General features: G+C 45.4%; 1 protein-coding gene and 1 long non-coding RNA gene across 7 annotated transcripts in view; both read left to right on the forward strand.

Annotated features, from left to right (window-relative positions):
- Window positions 1-19,037, forward strand: part of Hnf1b (HNF1 homeobox B) — a 58,820-nt gene that overhangs the window by 27,662 nt on the left and 12,121 nt on the right. For 2 of the 6 annotated variants that reach the window (XM_048366736.1, XM_048366734.1), the window contains exons 5-7: window positions 7,778-7,938; window positions 12,431-12,566; window positions 16,534-16,728. In XM_048366736.1, coding sequence (XP_048222693.1) covers window positions 7,778-7,938; window positions 12,431-12,566; window positions 16,534-16,728 — 492 coding nt within the window. Of the gene's footprint in view, window positions 1-7,777; window positions 7,939-12,430; window positions 12,567-16,533; window positions 16,804-17,026; window positions 17,510-19,037 lie in introns of those variants that run through there. The other 4 variants (XM_048366737.1, XM_048366735.1, XM_048366738.1 and 1 more) reach the window with 3 other exon arrangements.
- On the forward strand, window positions 1,499-3,178 carry LOC125366201. Its single transcript, XR_007213813.1, has 2 exons — window positions 1,499-1,819; window positions 2,044-3,178. It is a non-coding gene; the product is annotated as an uncharacterized LOC125366201 (long non-coding RNA).

Raw genomic sequence — 19,037 nt, forward strand, 5'->3', positions numbered from 1 at the left:
GAGATTGGCTTTGAAATGTCAAGGGTGAAGGCATCCCACCAGGCTGGGTGAAGCTCACAGACCCCCCCCCCCCTCCCGCAATGAAGGGAAGCCCTTGAGTTGCAGTGCCAATCAATGGTCACATAGGAAACAAGCTGCCCCCACACTGCCCGAGACTCCCCAGTCCCTCCTCTTTTACTAGAAAAGAAGAACTCTGGACATGACTTCCTGGACGGCATTGCTCTTCTGCTTACCTCATAGTTTGTCTCCCAGCATTTTGTCTCCTGGTATTGGTCTGGCATTTTTTTTTATTCATTTGTCATCGTAGCATCTAAAAAACTGGGGTGTGGGGGGGGTGTCTGTGTGTCCATTTTAATGAAAGGAAGGCCAAGGGCCCAATCTTGGCTGGAGGACAATCTTCAGAGAATTAGGACAGGCAGAGGGGAAGATAAAGAAGGAGAAAGAGTGGGAGAAGAAGAAGGAGAGGGAGATGAGAGGAGGAAGTACCTAGTATAGTAGTGTGCACCTATAACCCTGGCTACTCTGTAGATAGAGAAATAGGAGGATCACAGTTCCAGACTGATCTCTGGCATAAAGGTGAGATCCTATCTGAAAAATAGAGGAAAAGAGCTAGGGGTGTGGCTCGAGTGGTAAAGTGCCTGAGTATCAAGTCCAAGGTCCTGAGTTCAAATCTGAGTATCACCTGAAAAATATCTGTCTAGGGGCTAGAGATGCATTGATCTTTCAAACTGTGGGACTGGATTCCTAGCCAGTTTGCAAAGCACCTAAGAAATCTGGATTGGCTATTCAGGGCAGTACAAGTTGAAGTCGTAAGCACTTTCTGAAGTTTCTGAACCCGTATTGTGCTTAACGACACACTGAGCTCCTCTCTGGGGTCATCCTGTGAAACAGTTATGTCTCTTTCAATGCATTCACATTCAGTTCTGTATAGCCCCATAGATGCATCCTAAAAATCACTGTCCTTTGCCAAGTTGAAAGAGAGAGAGAGAGAGAGAGAGAGAGAGAGAGAGAGAGAGAGAGAGAGAGAGAGAAAGGGAAGGGAGGAAGGAAAGAAGGAAGGGAGGGAAGGAGGGAGGGAGGGAGAGAAGGAAGGAAGGATGGAAAGAAGGAAGAAGTTACAGGGCTGGGTGGAAGGCACTCACAAAAAGATCACCAGTGACACATTTTAAAAAGATAAGCACCCAGTCAGGCACTGGTGGCTCACACTATAATCCTAGCTACTCAGGAAGCTGAGATCTGAGGATCACAATTCAAAGTCAGCCCAGGCAGAAAAGTCCATGAGACTCTTACCTCCAATAAACCACCAGAAAACTAGAAATGGAGTTGTGGCTCAAACTGGTAGAAGAAAGTCCTTTAGCAAAAAAGAAAAGAAAAAAGCACAGGAACAGTGCCCAGGCCTGAGTCCAAGCCCCATGATGAACCAAAATCATCATATCATCATCATCATCATCATCATCATCATCATCATCATCATCATCATCATCCAGTAAAACATTAGCAGGGGTTTTATAAGAGTTAAACGGTTAAGAAGTACATTCATGCTGCCCAAAAGTAAACGTGATACCTGAGCTTGAAAAGGTCCTGAAATTTGCCTATAGAGGTGGGTGACAGCAGGGCTCCAGGCTGTTAGGGCGAAGGGACAGAGGATTCTCTGAGATCAAAGGAATGTCAGGGCTCCAGATGGGCATGGAGGAGTGGTCGAGGTGGCTGGCAGATGTTTAAGATCTGTCTGTGTGCGTGCACAGTGCATTCAGTATATTCCTGCCTGGCCTCATGCAGCTGGAAGCCCATTTCAGAACTCATCTGGTGTTTCTCAGAAGTGGGATTCACGGGCTGGGAAGATGGCCTAGTGCTAAAGTGCTCATCTCGTATACATGAAGTCCTGGGTTCGATTCCTCAGCACCACATATATAGAAAATGGCCAGAAGTGGCGCTATGGCTCAAGTGGCAGAGTGCTAGCCTTGACCAAAAAGAAGCCAGGGACAGTGCTCGTGCCCTGAGTTCAAGCCCCAGGACTGGCAAAAAAACAAAACCAAACAGAAGTGGAATTCACATGGCTTTCAAAGATTCCCTCATCTAGCAGTGGAATCAGAACAAATCTATACTGGCAATACAATTGCTGCTGCAGAACTGACTGTATTTTCTCCTTCTGCTGGAAGGGACACCTCTTGTTCTCCGGTATGTGTACTTAGAGTTGCTGAGGTCTCATTCCTCCATTCAGTAAATAGTCTCAGTGCCAGGTGCTCTGCTGGACTGAGGCTATGACAACGAGTAAAAGCCATCTCTTCCTTTTAAGAAGGAGAAGTAAACATATCAGAGTACAGGGTGACCCACTCCTGATGTAAGAGTCCCTAGAGCATTTAAACTACAAAAGATAGAGGCGCTAACTACAAGGATGAACCAAGAAAGGGTACCCAGTGAGCCAAGCACAGGGATTACACGCCTGTAATCCTATGTGCTTAGGAAGTAGAAATAGGAAGGTTGCAGTCCAAGACCAGTCCAGGTCAAAATACATAAATAAATAAAAGACCCTATCTCAACATCTGTAATCCTAGCCATGTAGGACCCATAGGGAGATTCACTGTCTGAAGCCTTCCTAGGTAACAAATCAGGAGACCTTACCTGAAAAATAGCTAAAGGGGGAAAAAAGCTGGGGGGGTGGCTCAAGTAGTTGAGTACCTGCCTAACAGGTGTGAGTCCTTGGGTTAAAAAAAAAATCCCAGAGGAAATGATGTTTGGTCCCCTTAAGGGATATGTCATGGAGAACAACTTTTCAGACAGAGAACAGAAGCATTGGGTACAGAAGCCAGACACACAGCAGAGACATGTAAGAGAGGGCAGCACTGTGGCAAGGCTGTATGGCATGTGGTGAGGGAAGATGGAGCAAGGCAAACTGTAGTTGAGCACCAAGGCCCAATTCTGCCAGTCTCAGGTACTGGAGCTTTTCCAGGAAGCAGTGAGGGAGGAGCCATCTGAACTTCCCAAGGGAAGTGATCTATGCAATTCTGTTTTAGAAAGGAATGCCAAGCTGCATCAGTTCTTCTCCAAATGGGAACAGCTGTTGCACTGAGAGCATCCGTTACCTGATGAGCGTGGCCTGGTTACTGTCACCTCCCTGTGCTCATTCAGACTCCTTCCCAGCAACCTAAGGAATAGGTATATTAAAGCTGAAAGAAAAGAAGAAAAATCACCTTTAGCCCAGTCCTGGTGGCTCACACCTATGGTCCTAGCTAGTTAGGAGACTGAGATCTGAGGACCACAGTTCAAAGCCAACCCAGGGAGAAAAGTCCGTGAGATGCTTATCTCCAGTTAACCAAGTGGCTCAAGTGGTAGAGCACTAGCCTTGTGCAAAAAAATGTCAGGGACAACACTCAGGCCCTAAGTTCAAGCCCTAGGACCAATACTGCCCCTGCCTCCCCCTCCACACACACACAAAAGAGAGAAGGCAGACTGACAGAGAGGAGGCTTAATTGTGCTCTGTATGGGAGTCTAGCTCCTCTCCCACTAAGGACCCTCAGCAGGACAGGATGCAGGAGGAGTCCAGCTAGTGATCTGCTTCCTGCCTAGCTCTCTGGTCCCCACTGACCACAGCTCCCATCCCCATAGCGAGCAGTCCTAGGGTGAGGAGATGAATGGCAAAGCTGTGGTCAGAACAGGAATCCCCAATTCCCAGCCAACATGCCATCTCTTAGCTAGAAGTCTTAAATCGAAGGTTCAGGGGTACCCTTGTCTTTAGCAGAAGGGTTCCCCACTTGTATTTCTTTCTTTCTTTCTTTTTTTTTTTTTTTTTGGCCAGTCCTGGGCCTTGGACTCAGGGCCTGAGCACTGTCCCTGGCTTCTTCCCGCTCAAGGCTAGCACTCTGCCACTTGAGCCACAGCGCCGCTTCTGGCCGTTTTCTGTATATGTGGTGCTGGGGAATCGAACCTAGGGCCTCGTGTATCCGAGGCAGGCACTCTTGCCACTAGGCTATATCCCCAGCCCCCCCCCCCCCCCCACTTGTATTTCTTATATTAACAAAGTGTATTGGAGAAGAGCCTTGGGTTCTGCTGCCCGGATTCTAACAAATGACTCTGGCTCTCTCCTTCCATTGCTCCCTTGTGAAGAAGGCTTTTGTTTCCTGCGGATATCCTTGGTTAATTATTTTTAAATAAATAATTGTGTAGCCTGTGCTAGAGGAGAAGCCTCCCTGGTGACCCATATTCGATTGTCTGAGGGCTGGCCCTTTTCCTGCAGCCAAATTAAATAGGCTAAATCCAGAGACTGTTTGATTTGAGAGCGAATCAATGACAGGGAAAGGCTGAGAGGTGAGGACCGGGCTGACCCCTGCATTATCACTGCTCGCTTGGGAGCAGGGCATCTTGGGGAGGCAAACAGCTGGTCAGGAAGCCAGAAAAAGCAAGTGAAAACCAAGGTGAAATCCAGATTCTCCAAAAGGAAGGAATCACTGGGCAGCAGCCATTTCTCCACTCAAGTTGCTTTAGAGGCAATGCATCAGTAATTCTGCCTGAACCTGGATCCTCCGGCGACTGTCTCCATTCAGAATTTAGGATCCACTCCACGTTGTCTAGATTCCTAGAATCTCAGGGCCTGCCCACAATCGCCATGTTAGCTGCCTGTTAAAGATGTGATTGCTAATCTCCAAATAGCCCTGTTGAGGATCTAGTCTCTCCCTTTTATGAAAGGCTCTGAAAGGGATAACCATTTCCCCATCATCACATATCTATTTTAAACAAGGGCAAGCTGGGTGCAGTGGCTCATACCTGTCATCCCAGATACAAAGAAAGCTAAGATGGGAAGATTGTGGTTTCAGGCCAACCTAGAGAGAGAAAAAAATGTTTGCAAAACTCCATCTTGACAGAAAGAAGCTAGGTGTGATGGCACAAGCCTACAGCTTCAGCAGCAATCATAAAATAGGAGTGGTCCAGATGCAACCTAAGCAAAAAGCAAGAACCTTCTCTCACAATAACCAGTGCAAAAAGGACTGGAGGTGTTGCTCAGCAGTTAACCAATTGCCTTTCTAAGAGTAGAAAGCCTTGAGTTCAAATCTCCCAATACATGGAACTGGGAATATAGCCTAGTGGCAAGAGCACTCCCCTCGTACACATGAAGCCCTGGGTTAGATTCCTCAGTGCCACATATATAGAAAACGGCCAGAAGTGGCGCTGTGGCTCAAGTGGCAGAGTGCTAGCCTTGAGAAAAAGAAGCCAGGGACAGTGCTCAGGCACTGAGTTCAAGGCCCAGGACTGGCAAAACAAAACAAAACAAAACAAATCGAATCTCCCAATACCTCAAAAAAGAAGGGGCAAGGTTTGAACAAGTCTGTCTAGTCCTAGACCCCATTGTCTTCCCATTGCCCCTCATTGCTAGAAAATTATTTTATTGATTGGAAATCTGCCTCCTTAAAAAAATATTATTATTGGATCTACCTCTGCCTTTGTTGAGTCTTCTGCCTTCATATGGTTCAAATCTTTTTCTTCTACATATATCCTGTTGAACTATTACTAGGAACCCAATGGCCAATGAGAGTGGAGAAAACCCAATGTCCAATGAGAGTAGAGAAAAATGACCTAACAAGCCAATAGAAAGTAGTAGAAGGTTGTAGATAGGAGTTGTAAAACTGTGCAGAAGAAGGCAGGATCAGGGCCAAGCTGCTGAAGAGGTGGAAGTTCTGCTTCCTTTTAATTTCATGGCTTTCATTCTTTCTCAGAAATGTAATCCCTTGGACCAATAACCATTGAATTCCAGTGTCAAAACCATTCCCAAAGCAACCAATAGGAAAGCCCATAGTACAAGCATCAAGCAGGTCACCATCTAACAAGTTGCTCTTGAATATTTTAACTCTGTTTTAGTCAGGCACCAGTGTTTTACATCTGTATCCAGCTACTCAGTTCTGGAATATCACAGTTCAAAGCCAATACAAGCAGAAAAGTCTGTGAAACTCTGCCTTTAAAATAACCAGCAAAGAGCAGTGCTGGAGGCATGGCTCAAGAAGTAGCATGTCAGCTGGCAAACAAACTGAGTTGTGAGGCTTTGAGCTTAAACTCTAGTACTGCCCCCAAATTAAAAGAACAAGCAAATTAAAAAAAAAAAAACACTGATTTAGCATTTGTTTTTCTTTTCTGCTCCCCTGCTCCTAGTCCTCTTAAGCTTTAGGTCATGACAGTGTTGGGTAATATCCTCAAGAGACTCTTGGGGAAATGGATATGAGTCTTTTCTTGGTAAGTTTTAGCTTAGTGAATCATATAGGTTGCTGGCCACGACCGCTTACCTGGCTGGCTCCAGAGGAGACTTGGTAGCCTTCCCTGGAAGGTGTGGCAGAAGACAGGATGGGATGGTTTGCCTTGGAAAACTGGACAACAAGAGAGTGGCAATCCAGGTTGGCCCACCTCTCCACCTGATTCCAGGCCTGGTGCATGTGGTGAGCCCCTTGCAGGACAAGTCTTCCTCTCCAAACCTTTTCATCAGATCCAAGGCAAAACAAAGCACACCCCCCCCCCAAAGAAAAACATTGTATGTGGGTGTGGGTGAGATATTGCCAAATAGCTCCAATCTTCTCGGCTTTTTCATAGACACATGAGCTTTTCTTCTACAAAGTAACCCTGGTTCTTTGTCTTTTGGGCTTGCTTCAGTCCCTTGGTCTCTGTCCAGCACTTATGCTTTCTGAGAGCAACAGCAGTGAGGCTATAAACAAGCTTGCTTCCCCGCTACCTAGCACACCAAACTGCAGTGGGTCCCTAAGTATCCATATCCACCCCCAATGTGCTGCTTGCTTCACCCATCTTTGAGCAGTGCTCTGGAAGTTGGCCAAATGGGACCCCATCAAAGGAATATGAGTCCCAGAATGAAAACTTGCTAGCTGCCGCCCTGTTCCTATCCTTCTTGGCCTGTGTCTCTGGGCATTTGTGGGTTGGCCAAAACTGGTACCCAGAACAGAGATTGCCTGAGCACCGAACTCTCACAAGGGCCACAGGACAAGTGCATCTTTGCCAAATGTTCTTTCTACTCCTCTTACTCTGTGGCCCCACACCACAGACATAAGGGAAGTGTTTCTAAAAGGTATTTTGAAGAACAGGACACTCCAGCCAGTAATAGAAAGCCAATCTCAGCTTCTAAATTGTAACAAAACTGTGCTGAAGTGGTAAACAGAAGAATGTGTTCATTCAATAAAAGTTTATTTAAGCCAGATGCTGGTAGTTCATGCTTGTAATCCTAGTTACTCAGGAAGCTGAGATCTGAGGATCAGGGTTTGAAGCCAGCCCAAGCAGGAAGATCCAGGAGACTCATCTCCAATTAGCTAGCAACACACACACACACACACACACACACACACACACACACACACACACACACAAAAAAAAAAAAAAAAAACAACCGGGAAGTAGAGCCTGTGGCTCAAGTGGTAGAATGCCAGCCTTGAGCGAAAGAGCTAAAGGACAGTACCTAGGCCCTTATTTCAAGCCCCAATACCATATACACACACAAAAGTTTATTGAGTGGTTGGTTACCAGGTGCGAAGATACTGAGGCTACATCAACAAGCCAAACAAGACAGATAAAAACGTTCTACCCTTTTGAAACTTACAATCTTCAATTACATTAGAGGCCATGCCACCCTTACCCTGGGAGAAAGACAGCTGGTATTTCCTGTGGGTGGACAGGGGAGGAGAAAGCAACTTTATTTTGTTGTTATCCAGCCTTGAAAACAAGGAGCACTGAGTCAGTGTTCCAGGGCCCTGGCGACACTAATGTTCTCTATTGGGTTCCTGTTGTTTTGCAGGAGTTCGCTACAGCCAGCAGGGAAACAATGAGGTCACTTCCTCTTCAACAATCAGTCACCATGGTAACAGTGCCATGGTGACCAGCCAGTCAGTTTTACAGCAAGTCTCCCCAGCCAGCCTGGACCCCAGCCACAATCTCCTCTCACCTGATGGTAAAATGGTGAGTACACCTGGGCCATTGTAGCTCGGGAGCTGATAAGATAAGAGGCAAAACAAACACAACTTCTCACAAGGCCTGCCTCAAACAATGAACCATTGTAGCCCCACCAGGGAAAATGGGGGCTGTCCAGAGTTGGAAAGGAAAGGTAGGCTGGTGACCCAGCCTTTGGCGGGTAGAAGAGGTGTTCAGTTTGAACCTAGCCAATAAATCTGACAGAGCTCTGCTCTCATTTTATTGATTGAATGCCTCATAAAGGAGCAAGCCGGGTGGGACGCTGTTTGTTTTGGGGCTGCCAGTGACATTTGTGTTGATAAAATGTTCATTCATCCCTCTCCTCCAAGACCTCCAAAGCCAGTTTTCCCCCCTTTAACCTAGAGAATACCTCACTTTGAGACAAGTCCCCTCTTTATCCATTCCCCCTGGTACTGGGGAAGAAAGCCATTAGCGAGACAGAATTGAGTGGATGACAGAATAGGGGAAGCTTCCAGAGCTATGATTGTGAAGGACACAGCCCACACAAAATGGCAGGCTGGGTGGAGCAGTGCTTAGAGAATGAGAAACCCCAACTTTGAAGTTACAGTGATCTGCTGTTCTGCACTGAGTGGTGTAACCTTGGGCAGATTACTAAACCACCTCTTTTCCTCATCTATAAAATGGGGGTAACAACATTAGAGTTGGGGATGGTAAGCTGGAGACAACATTGGTACAGCTCCATAAATATTTCATGAACAGCAGTGTTTTGTTCATGTCAATGTCATTTCCATTAAATGAAGCTCTTAATATCCATAACCAGAGTACTCCTCCCCCCATACCCAGCTATAAATTTAGCCCACTTGCTAAGATTCTTAGCACTTCTAAAGTTCTTATTCTTTAGCAGGGAGAGGGACCTGTGGGACAACAGAAGGATTACATTAGCCACTAGGGAGTATAGGAAATGGAAAACTTTATTCTTTGGGTCATGCTCTGTTTCAGGGGTAGGAGGGGTGTAAGGTGGGGCACACACATTCCCGCAAGGTGTCTGACCCTGAGGCCCTTGGGGGCCAGAGTGGGGGGGAGGGCAGGGAGCAGATGCCATTCTAGACTTTGACGTGTGTACTGTGTAGGCAACACAGAAATAGCAAGTGAGTCACAGGTGATCAGGCCCCCAGATCCCTGGAGGAAAACAAAAAAATAGTTCCTAAACAGACATGGCCCAGCCAACTCTAGTTCCAGGGGGACCTGAGCTGGTTGACCTGGTGTGAGTCCTTGCAAACAAATGAAAGGGCACTTGCTGGGAGGCCTTTAGCAGCCCCTGTCTCCCCCCTCCCCCAACTCCACCATCCCATAGGAAAGATCCTTCTTCCGGAAGAACAATTTATGTCAGCTACCTTGTGAGAGGCACCGGCAAGTCTTTATGATTTCTCAAGAGAGTCATGTCAAGACCCAAACAAGTTTGAGTTAAGCATTATCCAGGCTTCTTTTTAAAAAGGTTGGAGGAGTGGGGGAGGTTGTGGTAGAGATCTTCACTTCCTTCCAAGTCTTAGGCCAGGGATGTGGCTCAGTGACAGAATCCTTGTGTAATATGTGTGAGGTCCTGGGTTTGAGTCACAGCACATAAATAAATAAATCCCAGTCTTTAACTTCTTGAAGGCCCTAGAGTTACTCTTGGAGCTTTCCAGCTGCTCTTCTAAGAGGCAATCTGCTTCACTCACATCCTGGCTGCTCCAAATACTACCTGCCAACACTTTTTTTTTTCTTTCTTATGTTCTGCTCTGTGGCATACTAAATGGGAAGTATATTATTGGATTGATGATTGACCAAAACAACACACCTCAACGTTAGCAAACATCTGGAGGCTTGTTTGTAGGGACTGGCTTCATGCTTGTTTCCAACACTGCCTCACAAGTTATGTCACTATCACTGGATGCCCCAAATTCAAGAGTCTATTCTCTGTTAATGGATAACAAAGTCATCACAGATCTTGGCCCACCCAGGCAAGAGTGGATTAAAAAGGAACAGGACCAGAGGGTCCAAGCCTTGGTGTTTATTTATTAGCAATAGGTGGAAAAATTATTTCTCTATTTTCATCTGTACAATGGGAGGGAAGGGTAAGCATATCCATGTCATAGAGTTGCTGTGAAGATTGTTTATAGCTCCAGCCCAGGGTACACTAATTTTCAGTAGAACATACTCCAAAACCTTCCCTCAGGCGTTGGTATTTCAAATAAGGCCATCCATTTGAGCTCTTCAAATGGAAAAGCAGAAAGTGATTCCATTGCAGAAACTCTGACTCCATGCCAAATTGGTATGCTTTGACAAAAAAACTAGCCAAGGGGCTGGGAATGTGGCTTAGTGGTAGAATGCTTGCCTAGCATGCATGAAGCCCTGGGTTCAATTCCTCAGCACCACATGAGCAGGAAAAGCCAGAAGTGGCACTGTGGCTCAAGTGGTAGGGTGCTAACCTTGAGCAAAAAGAAGCTAGGGACAGTGCTCAGGCCCTGAGTTGAAGTCCCAGGACTGGCCCCCCCAAAAAGTAGCCAAATTGAGGGTTGCAATCTGTATATGTCTGTAGGTTTATTTATTTTTTCTTTTCTTCTTTTTTAAACATCTGCTGAATGTTTTCACAATATTAAGCAGAAGAGCCTAAGGGTGAAAAGCTCAAGCCTTGGCAGGGAGACTGCCTTTTTTTTTTTTTTTTTTTTTTTTTCTAGTCCTGGAGCTTGGGACTCAGGGCCTGAGCACTATCCCTGGTTTCTTTTTGCTTAAGGCTATAGCACTCTACCTCTTGGGCCACAGCTCCACTTCTGTCTTTTTGTTTATGTGGTGCTGAGGAATTGAACCCAGGGCTTCATGCATGCTAGGAAAGCACTCTACCACTAAGCCACATTCCCAGCCCTGCCAATTTCTTTTGTTAAAGTCTAAGGCCAGCACTTGGATTCACTTCTTAACTCCTCTAAATTTCAATTTCCTTGTGTGAAAGATTCGATAACATCATTGGTTATAAGGGACATAAAGGAATTTTTAAAAAGTGAAGGGACTATAAAGGGTAGTATTAATAACTCAGACCCCCCCCCTCCCCAAATTACCATGTAGGAGTTGCTACTGAGTTTTTGGGAACCCTAATTTCATCAGTCCTGGAGGCTAGAGGAGAATAATGATTGCCTTTTAGAGCAGGAGGTAACTTGGTCAAGGTTGTCCAAACATAGTTAAGTGGATAGATTTAAACTCCAGGAGAAGAGGGTGTGAATTCAAGCTTCCTCATTTACTACTCACATAGTCTCAGGGCTTCTGAAGATCAGCTTCATAATCTGTAATACAGAAACAATCATCATACTCTCTTATACTCTTTGTACTCTCTTTCCTATCTGTGCCATCATGGACTGAGGACAATTGGCAAAAGCAGTTTAGAAACTATAAAGGCAAACACATTTAAATTGATATCCACATTTCTCCTACCCCATCAAAAAGCAAATGTTGAAATGGCAGAGAGATGACCAGCCCTTCCTTGACTTTATCCAAAGGACAGCATTACCCCACCGATTCAGTCTAAGGACAGGTCACTGATTTTTTTTTTTTTAATGACTCTGACATTTTGAAAAACAAGTCCAGCAAACAGGCTGGTTCTCTCTTGTTTGATGTGGCCAGAATTCCTTCTTGGTCATGTGACCTCTAGTTCATTTCTTGATGCTCATTTAAAAAACACCAACAAACCTGTTTGAGGTATTTTCCTCCCCTTTCTTTTTTTTTCAAATTAACCTTGGAAACTATGAGTTGACCGGAAGGGTGGAGCTAGGGCAGCAAATAGTGTCTTACTGGGTATTGGTGTGAAATGTAGAATATGAAGAGCTCTGGGTAGGGAAAATGGAAAAAAAAGGAGCTGAAGGATAGATTTCCTAAGGCCTCAGTAATCTCTGAGTTTCTTTAGGATGAACAAACCCTTGCTGAATAATAGCTTTAGAAATTGTTTAAAAAGGGTAAATAGTAAACTGCTTTATCATGAAAAAAAAAAAGAAGTGTGTACAACAGCTCCATTGGGAAGCTATTGGAAGAGATTAAAAACTTGGGCTCTAGGGTCAGACCAACCCGGGCTTGCGTAATAGGAATATCGTTTACTAGTTTCAGAATCTTAGGCAGGATTCACCTCTACTCTGAGCCACAGCTTTTCATCTAGAAAATAGGCACGACAGATGTATGACTTCCTAGGCCTGACCTGAGGTTTGCAAGTTAACCCAGTGACCACTTCCCTGTGTACGGGAGTCTGGTCCCAAATCCACTCTAGCAAATCCTAGGGCATATCTTCAGTCATTATTTTTAGCAGTTATGCATCCCAAATACCAGCATCTAGAGCAGTGTCTGTTCTACAGTAGGTCTTGGATAGATGGGTGGATGAATGGACAGGTGAGTGAGTGAATGAATGAATGAATGACTTGGTGCTGAGGAAGGCTAAGTGCCATTCTGAAAACTGCCCTTTGTGAATCTTGTCAGTCCCATTCATGCTGCTCTTATTTTCCAGCAGATATCAGTCTCGGGAGGAGGTTTGCCTCCAGTCAGCACGTTGACGAATATCCACAGCCTCTCCCACCATAATCCCCAGCAGTCCCAGAACCTCATCATGACCCCCCTATCCGGAGTCATGGCCATTGCACAAAGTAAGTCCTATGCTTAATCAGTAAAACTGGGGCAGGGGAAAGAACGATGAGAAGCAAGTCAACGTGATTTAAAAAAACAACAAAACTATTTTGTACTTGTAGATTTGATTTAACTTCATAAGTTGTTTTTTCACTCCATTCAACAATATTCAGACTGTTCAGCCTAAAATAAGAGAAAATTTTGGAATGGATTTGAATCCTGGTCACAAGTTAACTAGCTGTGCAGCCTGAGTCAAATCACTGAGGCTCAACTTCCTTATTTATAAAATTGGTACTTGAAGCCATCAAAATGACATAAAATATCAACCTACCTGTGAATCCAGAAAGCATGAATATTGGGTTAGTTCTTATTCCAAAGTCTGTGACAAATTTTTTTCCAGGAGGGTCTTTGTATTGGTGAAGATAGAGCAAAACATTCAAAGGGTTTCCTTCCAAACACGGAACTTTATGTTGTAGACCAGACCTCCTTGGTTAGTGGTGCACACACAGAGGGAGACACCAATGCTGGGATGTCTCTGAGGTTTGAAAACTCTGAGGAGAAACAGAGGTTTTTCCAACATGACCGAATACAGGGAGATAGGTCCCATCCCTCCAGCTCCAGGAGGCTGGTTTATTCTACCACAGGTGGACCATATTGGGCCACAGGAAGGCTGAAGCAGACAAGCACGCTGTAGCTGTGGATGTCTCTGAAAATTTCATTGTTGGAGGGTGTTCAGTATATTTGCAGCTTTACCATGACAGCTCAGGCCAGGACATTTTTTTCTCAAGACTCTCATTGTGACCCTTACAAGTATTTTTTTTTTTTTTAGTATTTTTGACCTAACTCTAGAGAGATCTAGAGGGTACATCTGTCATCTTTTAAAAATTGTTCTCATTGTTCCCTTTGCCTGTCTTGTGTCCAGTACTTATGTTGATCCCCTCTTGTCTGGTCCTGTGTTTTGCTTTCCTGCCCTTCTGTCTCTGAATCAGTTGTAGCTAAGTAGAAACTCAGATCACTTCTGAAGAAAATGACTCACACATCCTGGGACTATTGGAGGTACATAAATGTATTGAGTGGTGTCTAGTTCTCCCCTGACTCTTAGCCCCCGGGAAATGACACTCTGCATCATTTATTTCTGCACAGAGGAAATGTAGATGATTCACAAAGTAAAATTATTTTTAACCTTTTTAAAAATTGTCTTTTAAGTGAGTTGTACAAAAGTATTTCAATTCAACATAATCAGTTTATAAGCACAGTGCAACTTGATCAATAACCCCTTTCATGGTTCTCTTCCATCTCTCCCAACCCCACCTATCCCTTCAAGTTACCTAGTTTAAAATATTTTAAATCTGCTGCATTTTCTCTAGGCCCTCTAGTACCTGGACACTAGTAACAAAACTAATGCCAAGGTTTGGGCTTGCCAGGGTTTGCTTGCCTCCTGAGAGATTTAATTGGAAGGTTGTAAGGGTGAAAGAAACTTGTGCCTTATTTCTACAACCAAAACCATACATGAACGGTCTCACTTACCTCACATATATTGTTTTAGGTATTCTCTGAACTAAAAATCTCCCTAGGACCATTCCATGTTTTCCCTTTTGTTCATACGTGTCTACAATTCACAGTGCTCTCCTCCACCAGGTGGGCAGCTCCAGACTGCACGCTGATCACAGGAGCATGCATGTGGGTGGGTGTAATTGTGGTGGGCAGATCACCAAGGATAGGATCATCTGGAAACTTTGCTCTTCTCTAGAGAGTCAGAATATACAGTGGGTTCCTAACAACCTCCTTCAGCGCTGGATCATTACTGCAGGCCCCCCCTACAGGGCTCAGGATAAATGACTTATCAGTATCAAGTCCTCATTCTCTGTGCAGCTACTGGATTGCTTCCAGTAGATGTTCTTAATCAGGATGTGTGGCCAGAGAACAGAAGAGGGCAAGAGTCACATACTTTGGGAGCTAGAATGACATCAGAGGCTCTTAGTTCTAGAAATGAGGCATCAGCATCACAGACCGTTGAACATAAGATTCCCAGACCCCACCTTAGAAGGATCTGACTCATTAAATCTTGGGTGGGACCCAGGAATGTGTATTTCTTTCTTTTACCCCTCCTGATCTTTCTGCCTCTACTTGTTGAATTTTTCTTGCTCCTTCTCTCTTTCTCCCTTTCCCTTCCTCCTTCCCTTTCCTCCCCTTCCTCCCATCCTCACTCCTTCTTCCTCTCCTATCTTCCCTTCTCCTCCTCCCCCTCCCCTTCTCCCCCTCTTCCTCTCCTCCTTCTCCTTCTCCTTTACCTCATCCTCTTCCTCCTCCTCCACCTTCTTTTTCTGTCTAACACTCTTCCCCATGAGCTATTTCAATTGGCCTCTACAGAATTTCTTACAGAGTTCCCTCAGATGGCTCTGGAGCTCATGTGCATTTCAAAACTACGTTCTCAAATATAATCTGCTTTAGACCAGTTAGTTTGCTTTCCCCAAAAAGAACAGTGGCCATGGGCTCTTGGATAAATAGTAGATCCATGGGGCTTCCTAGGAGGGAGAGACCATAAAGGAGGTGGGAAAAGGAATCAGGACATGAGGATATCAGGGAATCATGAGCTGAGCTCCTCCATCCAAAATTATTCTGAGAGTGATCAGAGTCTCACTCTCCACTCCCACCACCAGGAGAGCCCAGAGAAGGGATTTCCCCTTTGCTTTCTGCTCACAGGTCTTGTCTTTCAGATTTCTGATAAAGGTATCAGCTAACAGCAAGGAGACAATTGTTGAGGGCTCTGCTATCTCCATTGAAGATTTCCCACAATTCCCTTACGGAAACCCTCTCCCTTTTCTGAAAGGCTCTCAGATGCCCTTTATGCATCCACCCACCACAGATCTTTTTCTGGATTTCCTTCCTCATCCTAGTCTTCCCCTTATTTCCCAGAAATAAGAACAAAGTAGTATTGGCTCTTCCGGTGAAAAGATTTGGGGTGTCATCCCTTCTGACGCTCTGTCCCCACTCCACCATTACCTCAGCTGTCTTCACCCAAGTCCCATTCAAGGAATAACTAGAGTGTGGGTACTAGGGGACCTAATCTGTGCCTGAGTTCTGAAGAGGCCTCAGGATATAGTCCCAAACCACACAGGCACTCACACTCCTAAAACAGAAAGATGGCCAGACCCATTGGTCACTGTCAAGGGATGGCTGACCTTTAACTTACTGGTTCCTCCTCAAGCCTGTGTGTACCACAACCCCAATGGTATATGCCCACTTTACAGATCAGCTGAGCCCCTGTGTTTTCTTCCCATCTCTGCTATAGTCATGAGAGTCAGCTTCAGATCACTCTCAGGGTCTCTGTACTGTCTATTAAATAATGGTTTTCAGTTTCCATATTCCCAGGACAATGGAGCTTGTTTCCTTCTTTTGAATCAGTGTGGGTCTCTGCACGTTGCTGCCCTCTACTGGCAAAAAAAGGAGCTGGGCAATTGTCCATGCCCAAGAATGGATGTGGTGAATTCACCTTACCCAGGACAACCTGGGCAAGAAGTCCAGCATGGACAGACTGGACAAGTTAGAGTCAGTTTTCCCATGTGCCCTGGAGATCACCATGTTCTGTAGTGACCTCAAGGAAGCTGAATTTGGGAAGTCACAGGACAACTTCTTTGTTTTGTTCTTGTTTTTTGCCAGTCCTGGGGCTCCAACTCAGGGCCTGAGCACTGTCCCTGCCTTCTTGTTTTTGCTCAAGGCTAGCACTCTACCAATTGAGCCACAGCGCCACTTCTGGCTTTTTTCTATATATGTGGTGCTGAGGAATCGAACCCAGGTCTTCATGTATACAAGGTGAGCACTTTACTACTAGGCAATATTTCCAGCCTACAGGACAACTTCTTAAGTGATCTCTTTCATAACAGGCTGGGACTGTCATTGGGCACTTAGAGCCAAGGCTCCTGCTGCCATTTATTCCCCTCTGTTAGCCCTGGCACCATCTTTAATCTTGCCTTCTTTCTCCCACAGGCCTCAACACCTCCCAAGCACAGAGTGTCCCCGTCATCAACAGTGTGGCTGGCAGTCTAGCAGCCTTGCAGCCCGTCCAGTTCTCGCAGCAGCTGCACAGCCCCCACCAGCAGCCCCTCATGCAGCAGAGCCCAGGAAGCCACATGGCCCAGCAGCCCTTCATGGCTGCAGTGACTCAGCTACAGAACTCTCACAGTAAGGACACAGGCATAACGGGGTGTGATGGAACATGATGGGGCAGGGAGTACCCCCACTGCTTCCCTCTCTGAATTGAAACTTTCTTTTTTTTTTTTTTTTTTTTTGGCCAGTCCTGGGGCTTGGTCTCAGGGCCTGAGCACTGTCCCTGGCTTCTTCTTGCTCAAGGCTAGCACTCTGCCACTTGAGCCACAGCGCCACTTCTGGCCATTTTCTGTATATGTGGTGCTGGGGAATCGAACCCAGGGACTCATGTATACGAGGCAAGCACTCTTGCCACTAGGCCATATCCCCAGCCCTGAAACTTTCTTAAAGAGTTATCCATTTGGTGACTTTTCCTTGACTGTAAAATCAATGGAAACCATTGCTCAAGCACAATTTCTCCTCTTTGTATAGTCCTCTTTCCTGCCCCAAAGATTCCCCTGGGGGCAGTTTTTCAGTGGACAGTGGAGTCCTACATGTAATCAAATCACAATTTCCCATTCCGGCATCCATGCAGGGAAAGCAGCTCACCAATCAACCACAGCACTTAGTCCCGTGAGCTTCTGCTTAGCTTTTCTATCCCAAAACCCAAGCAGCCATTACCAAATACTCAGAGTTGGCAAATGATTGATTTCTTGTTTGCTTCCCTAAAATGGGAGAAACTTCCAGAGTCCCTAGATCCCCAGATTTATGCTACCCAGACATTTCTAATAAAAATCAAAACCAAAAAAAATCAAACATGAATGTAGGAGCAGGTGCCAGTGACTCACCTGTAATCCTAACTACTCAGGAGGCTGAGATCTGAGAATTGTGACTTGAAGCCAACCTGGGCAGGAAAGTCTGTGAGACTCTTATCTCTAGCAAAAAGCTCAAAGCAAAATGCTGGGTTCAAGTGGTAGAGGTCCAGCCTTAAGCAGAAAGGGGGTCAGAACCCATGCCCTGAATTCAAGCCCCACTACAAGAATCAAAATAACAACAACAAAACATGAATGTAGGTAGAAAATACCACCTACTGGGGTAAGAGACATAACTCAGGTGTTAGAGTGCCAGCCAATGAGTGAAAGCTTCAGATACCAAATTTGAGGCCTAGTGTCAGAAAAAAAAGAAAAGAAAAAGGAAAAACCACCCACATAGCCATCCAGGGTGAGGAGTATCTGAGTTTCTGCTCCTGCACTGAGGGTCTCCCCACCCAGTTTCTACACTTCCCCTACATCTATCTCTACCTTCTACCCAAAGCCAAGCCTCTGCTCCCCTAGCCAGCTATAGCTACAATGTCTGGCCTATGAATCTGGGGAGGAATCATGGAAAGATAGATGGCTTGCTTCCTTCAGGAACACCTGGTGTTTCCTCCATGTCTTTCCTCCATGAATTTGTCTCCATGTTCAGTAAACAGGACCTGAGGCATGTCTAGCATATGACCTGTCTTAAATCAGACAGACATGGATTTAAATCTGGGCTCTGTCTGACACTTCCCAGCTCTGTGGCAGGTTACTTAGCTATACTGAGTTTCCATTTCTTCATGCATAAAATTGTAGTTCGTCATAGGGCCATTATGGAAATGATTTAGCAAGCCATTAGTGTTATATTAATGCAAGTGATTGTTCATTAAGGAACTTCCAGGAAGCAGGGCAAAGTGGATTTGGGTTTCTTCCCCTGGCTGCCTTAGCCAAAGCTGTGACTGAAGAACAGCCAAGTTCAGCCTTCTGTCCTCCGGGTTCAGTCCCTATTCAGGTTTGCAGAGCTGGCTCCTGAGCACCATCTCACATTCCAATCACATAGTCGTGGCTTCTAAAATATGCTGCCACGACTAGTAGCAGAGTCTGGAACCACATGTGCCTCACTTCCCTTCCTCCCAGCGTGCTTCTTACTTGCCCCTATAATTCTGGCCTCAGCAGGCTAGGGTTGGGGATGGGGGAACATCCCAGAAGGAATCACCATGATCTATAGGTTAGTGAGGCCCAGCAGATTTGACTGGCCAAAATAAATGGAGAGTCCATAGTGCCCTTGCCCAGGAAATAACCAGCCTCACTGCATAAGAGGGGCAATCTGAGGCACAGCCAGAGAACTTCATCTTTATCCCTACAGGAGGATTCCTTGGTAGAGTCTGTGTTCTGAGAACAGGTTAGTCCCTGCCCCATGGCCAAACATACCCATACTTTCATTAGTTGGTTATGTGACTTCGAATATACATGATTCTTGTGGATAGCTAACATGAGCCAAGGGGTTTCCGATGTGGTATACTAGAAAAACTCAAATTTTAGGCACACGCTTTCAGAAGTTTTATTTGAATCTAGTCTCCTTTTGTTTTTCTTTCATGTTTCCATGAT

This window comes from Perognathus longimembris, chromosome 17, assembly GCF_023159225.1.
Source record: "Perognathus longimembris pacificus isolate PPM17 chromosome 17, ASM2315922v1, whole genome shotgun sequence".
In the NCBI taxonomy this organism is placed as follows: domain Eukaryota; kingdom Metazoa; phylum Chordata; class Mammalia; order Rodentia; family Heteromyidae; genus Perognathus; species Perognathus longimembris.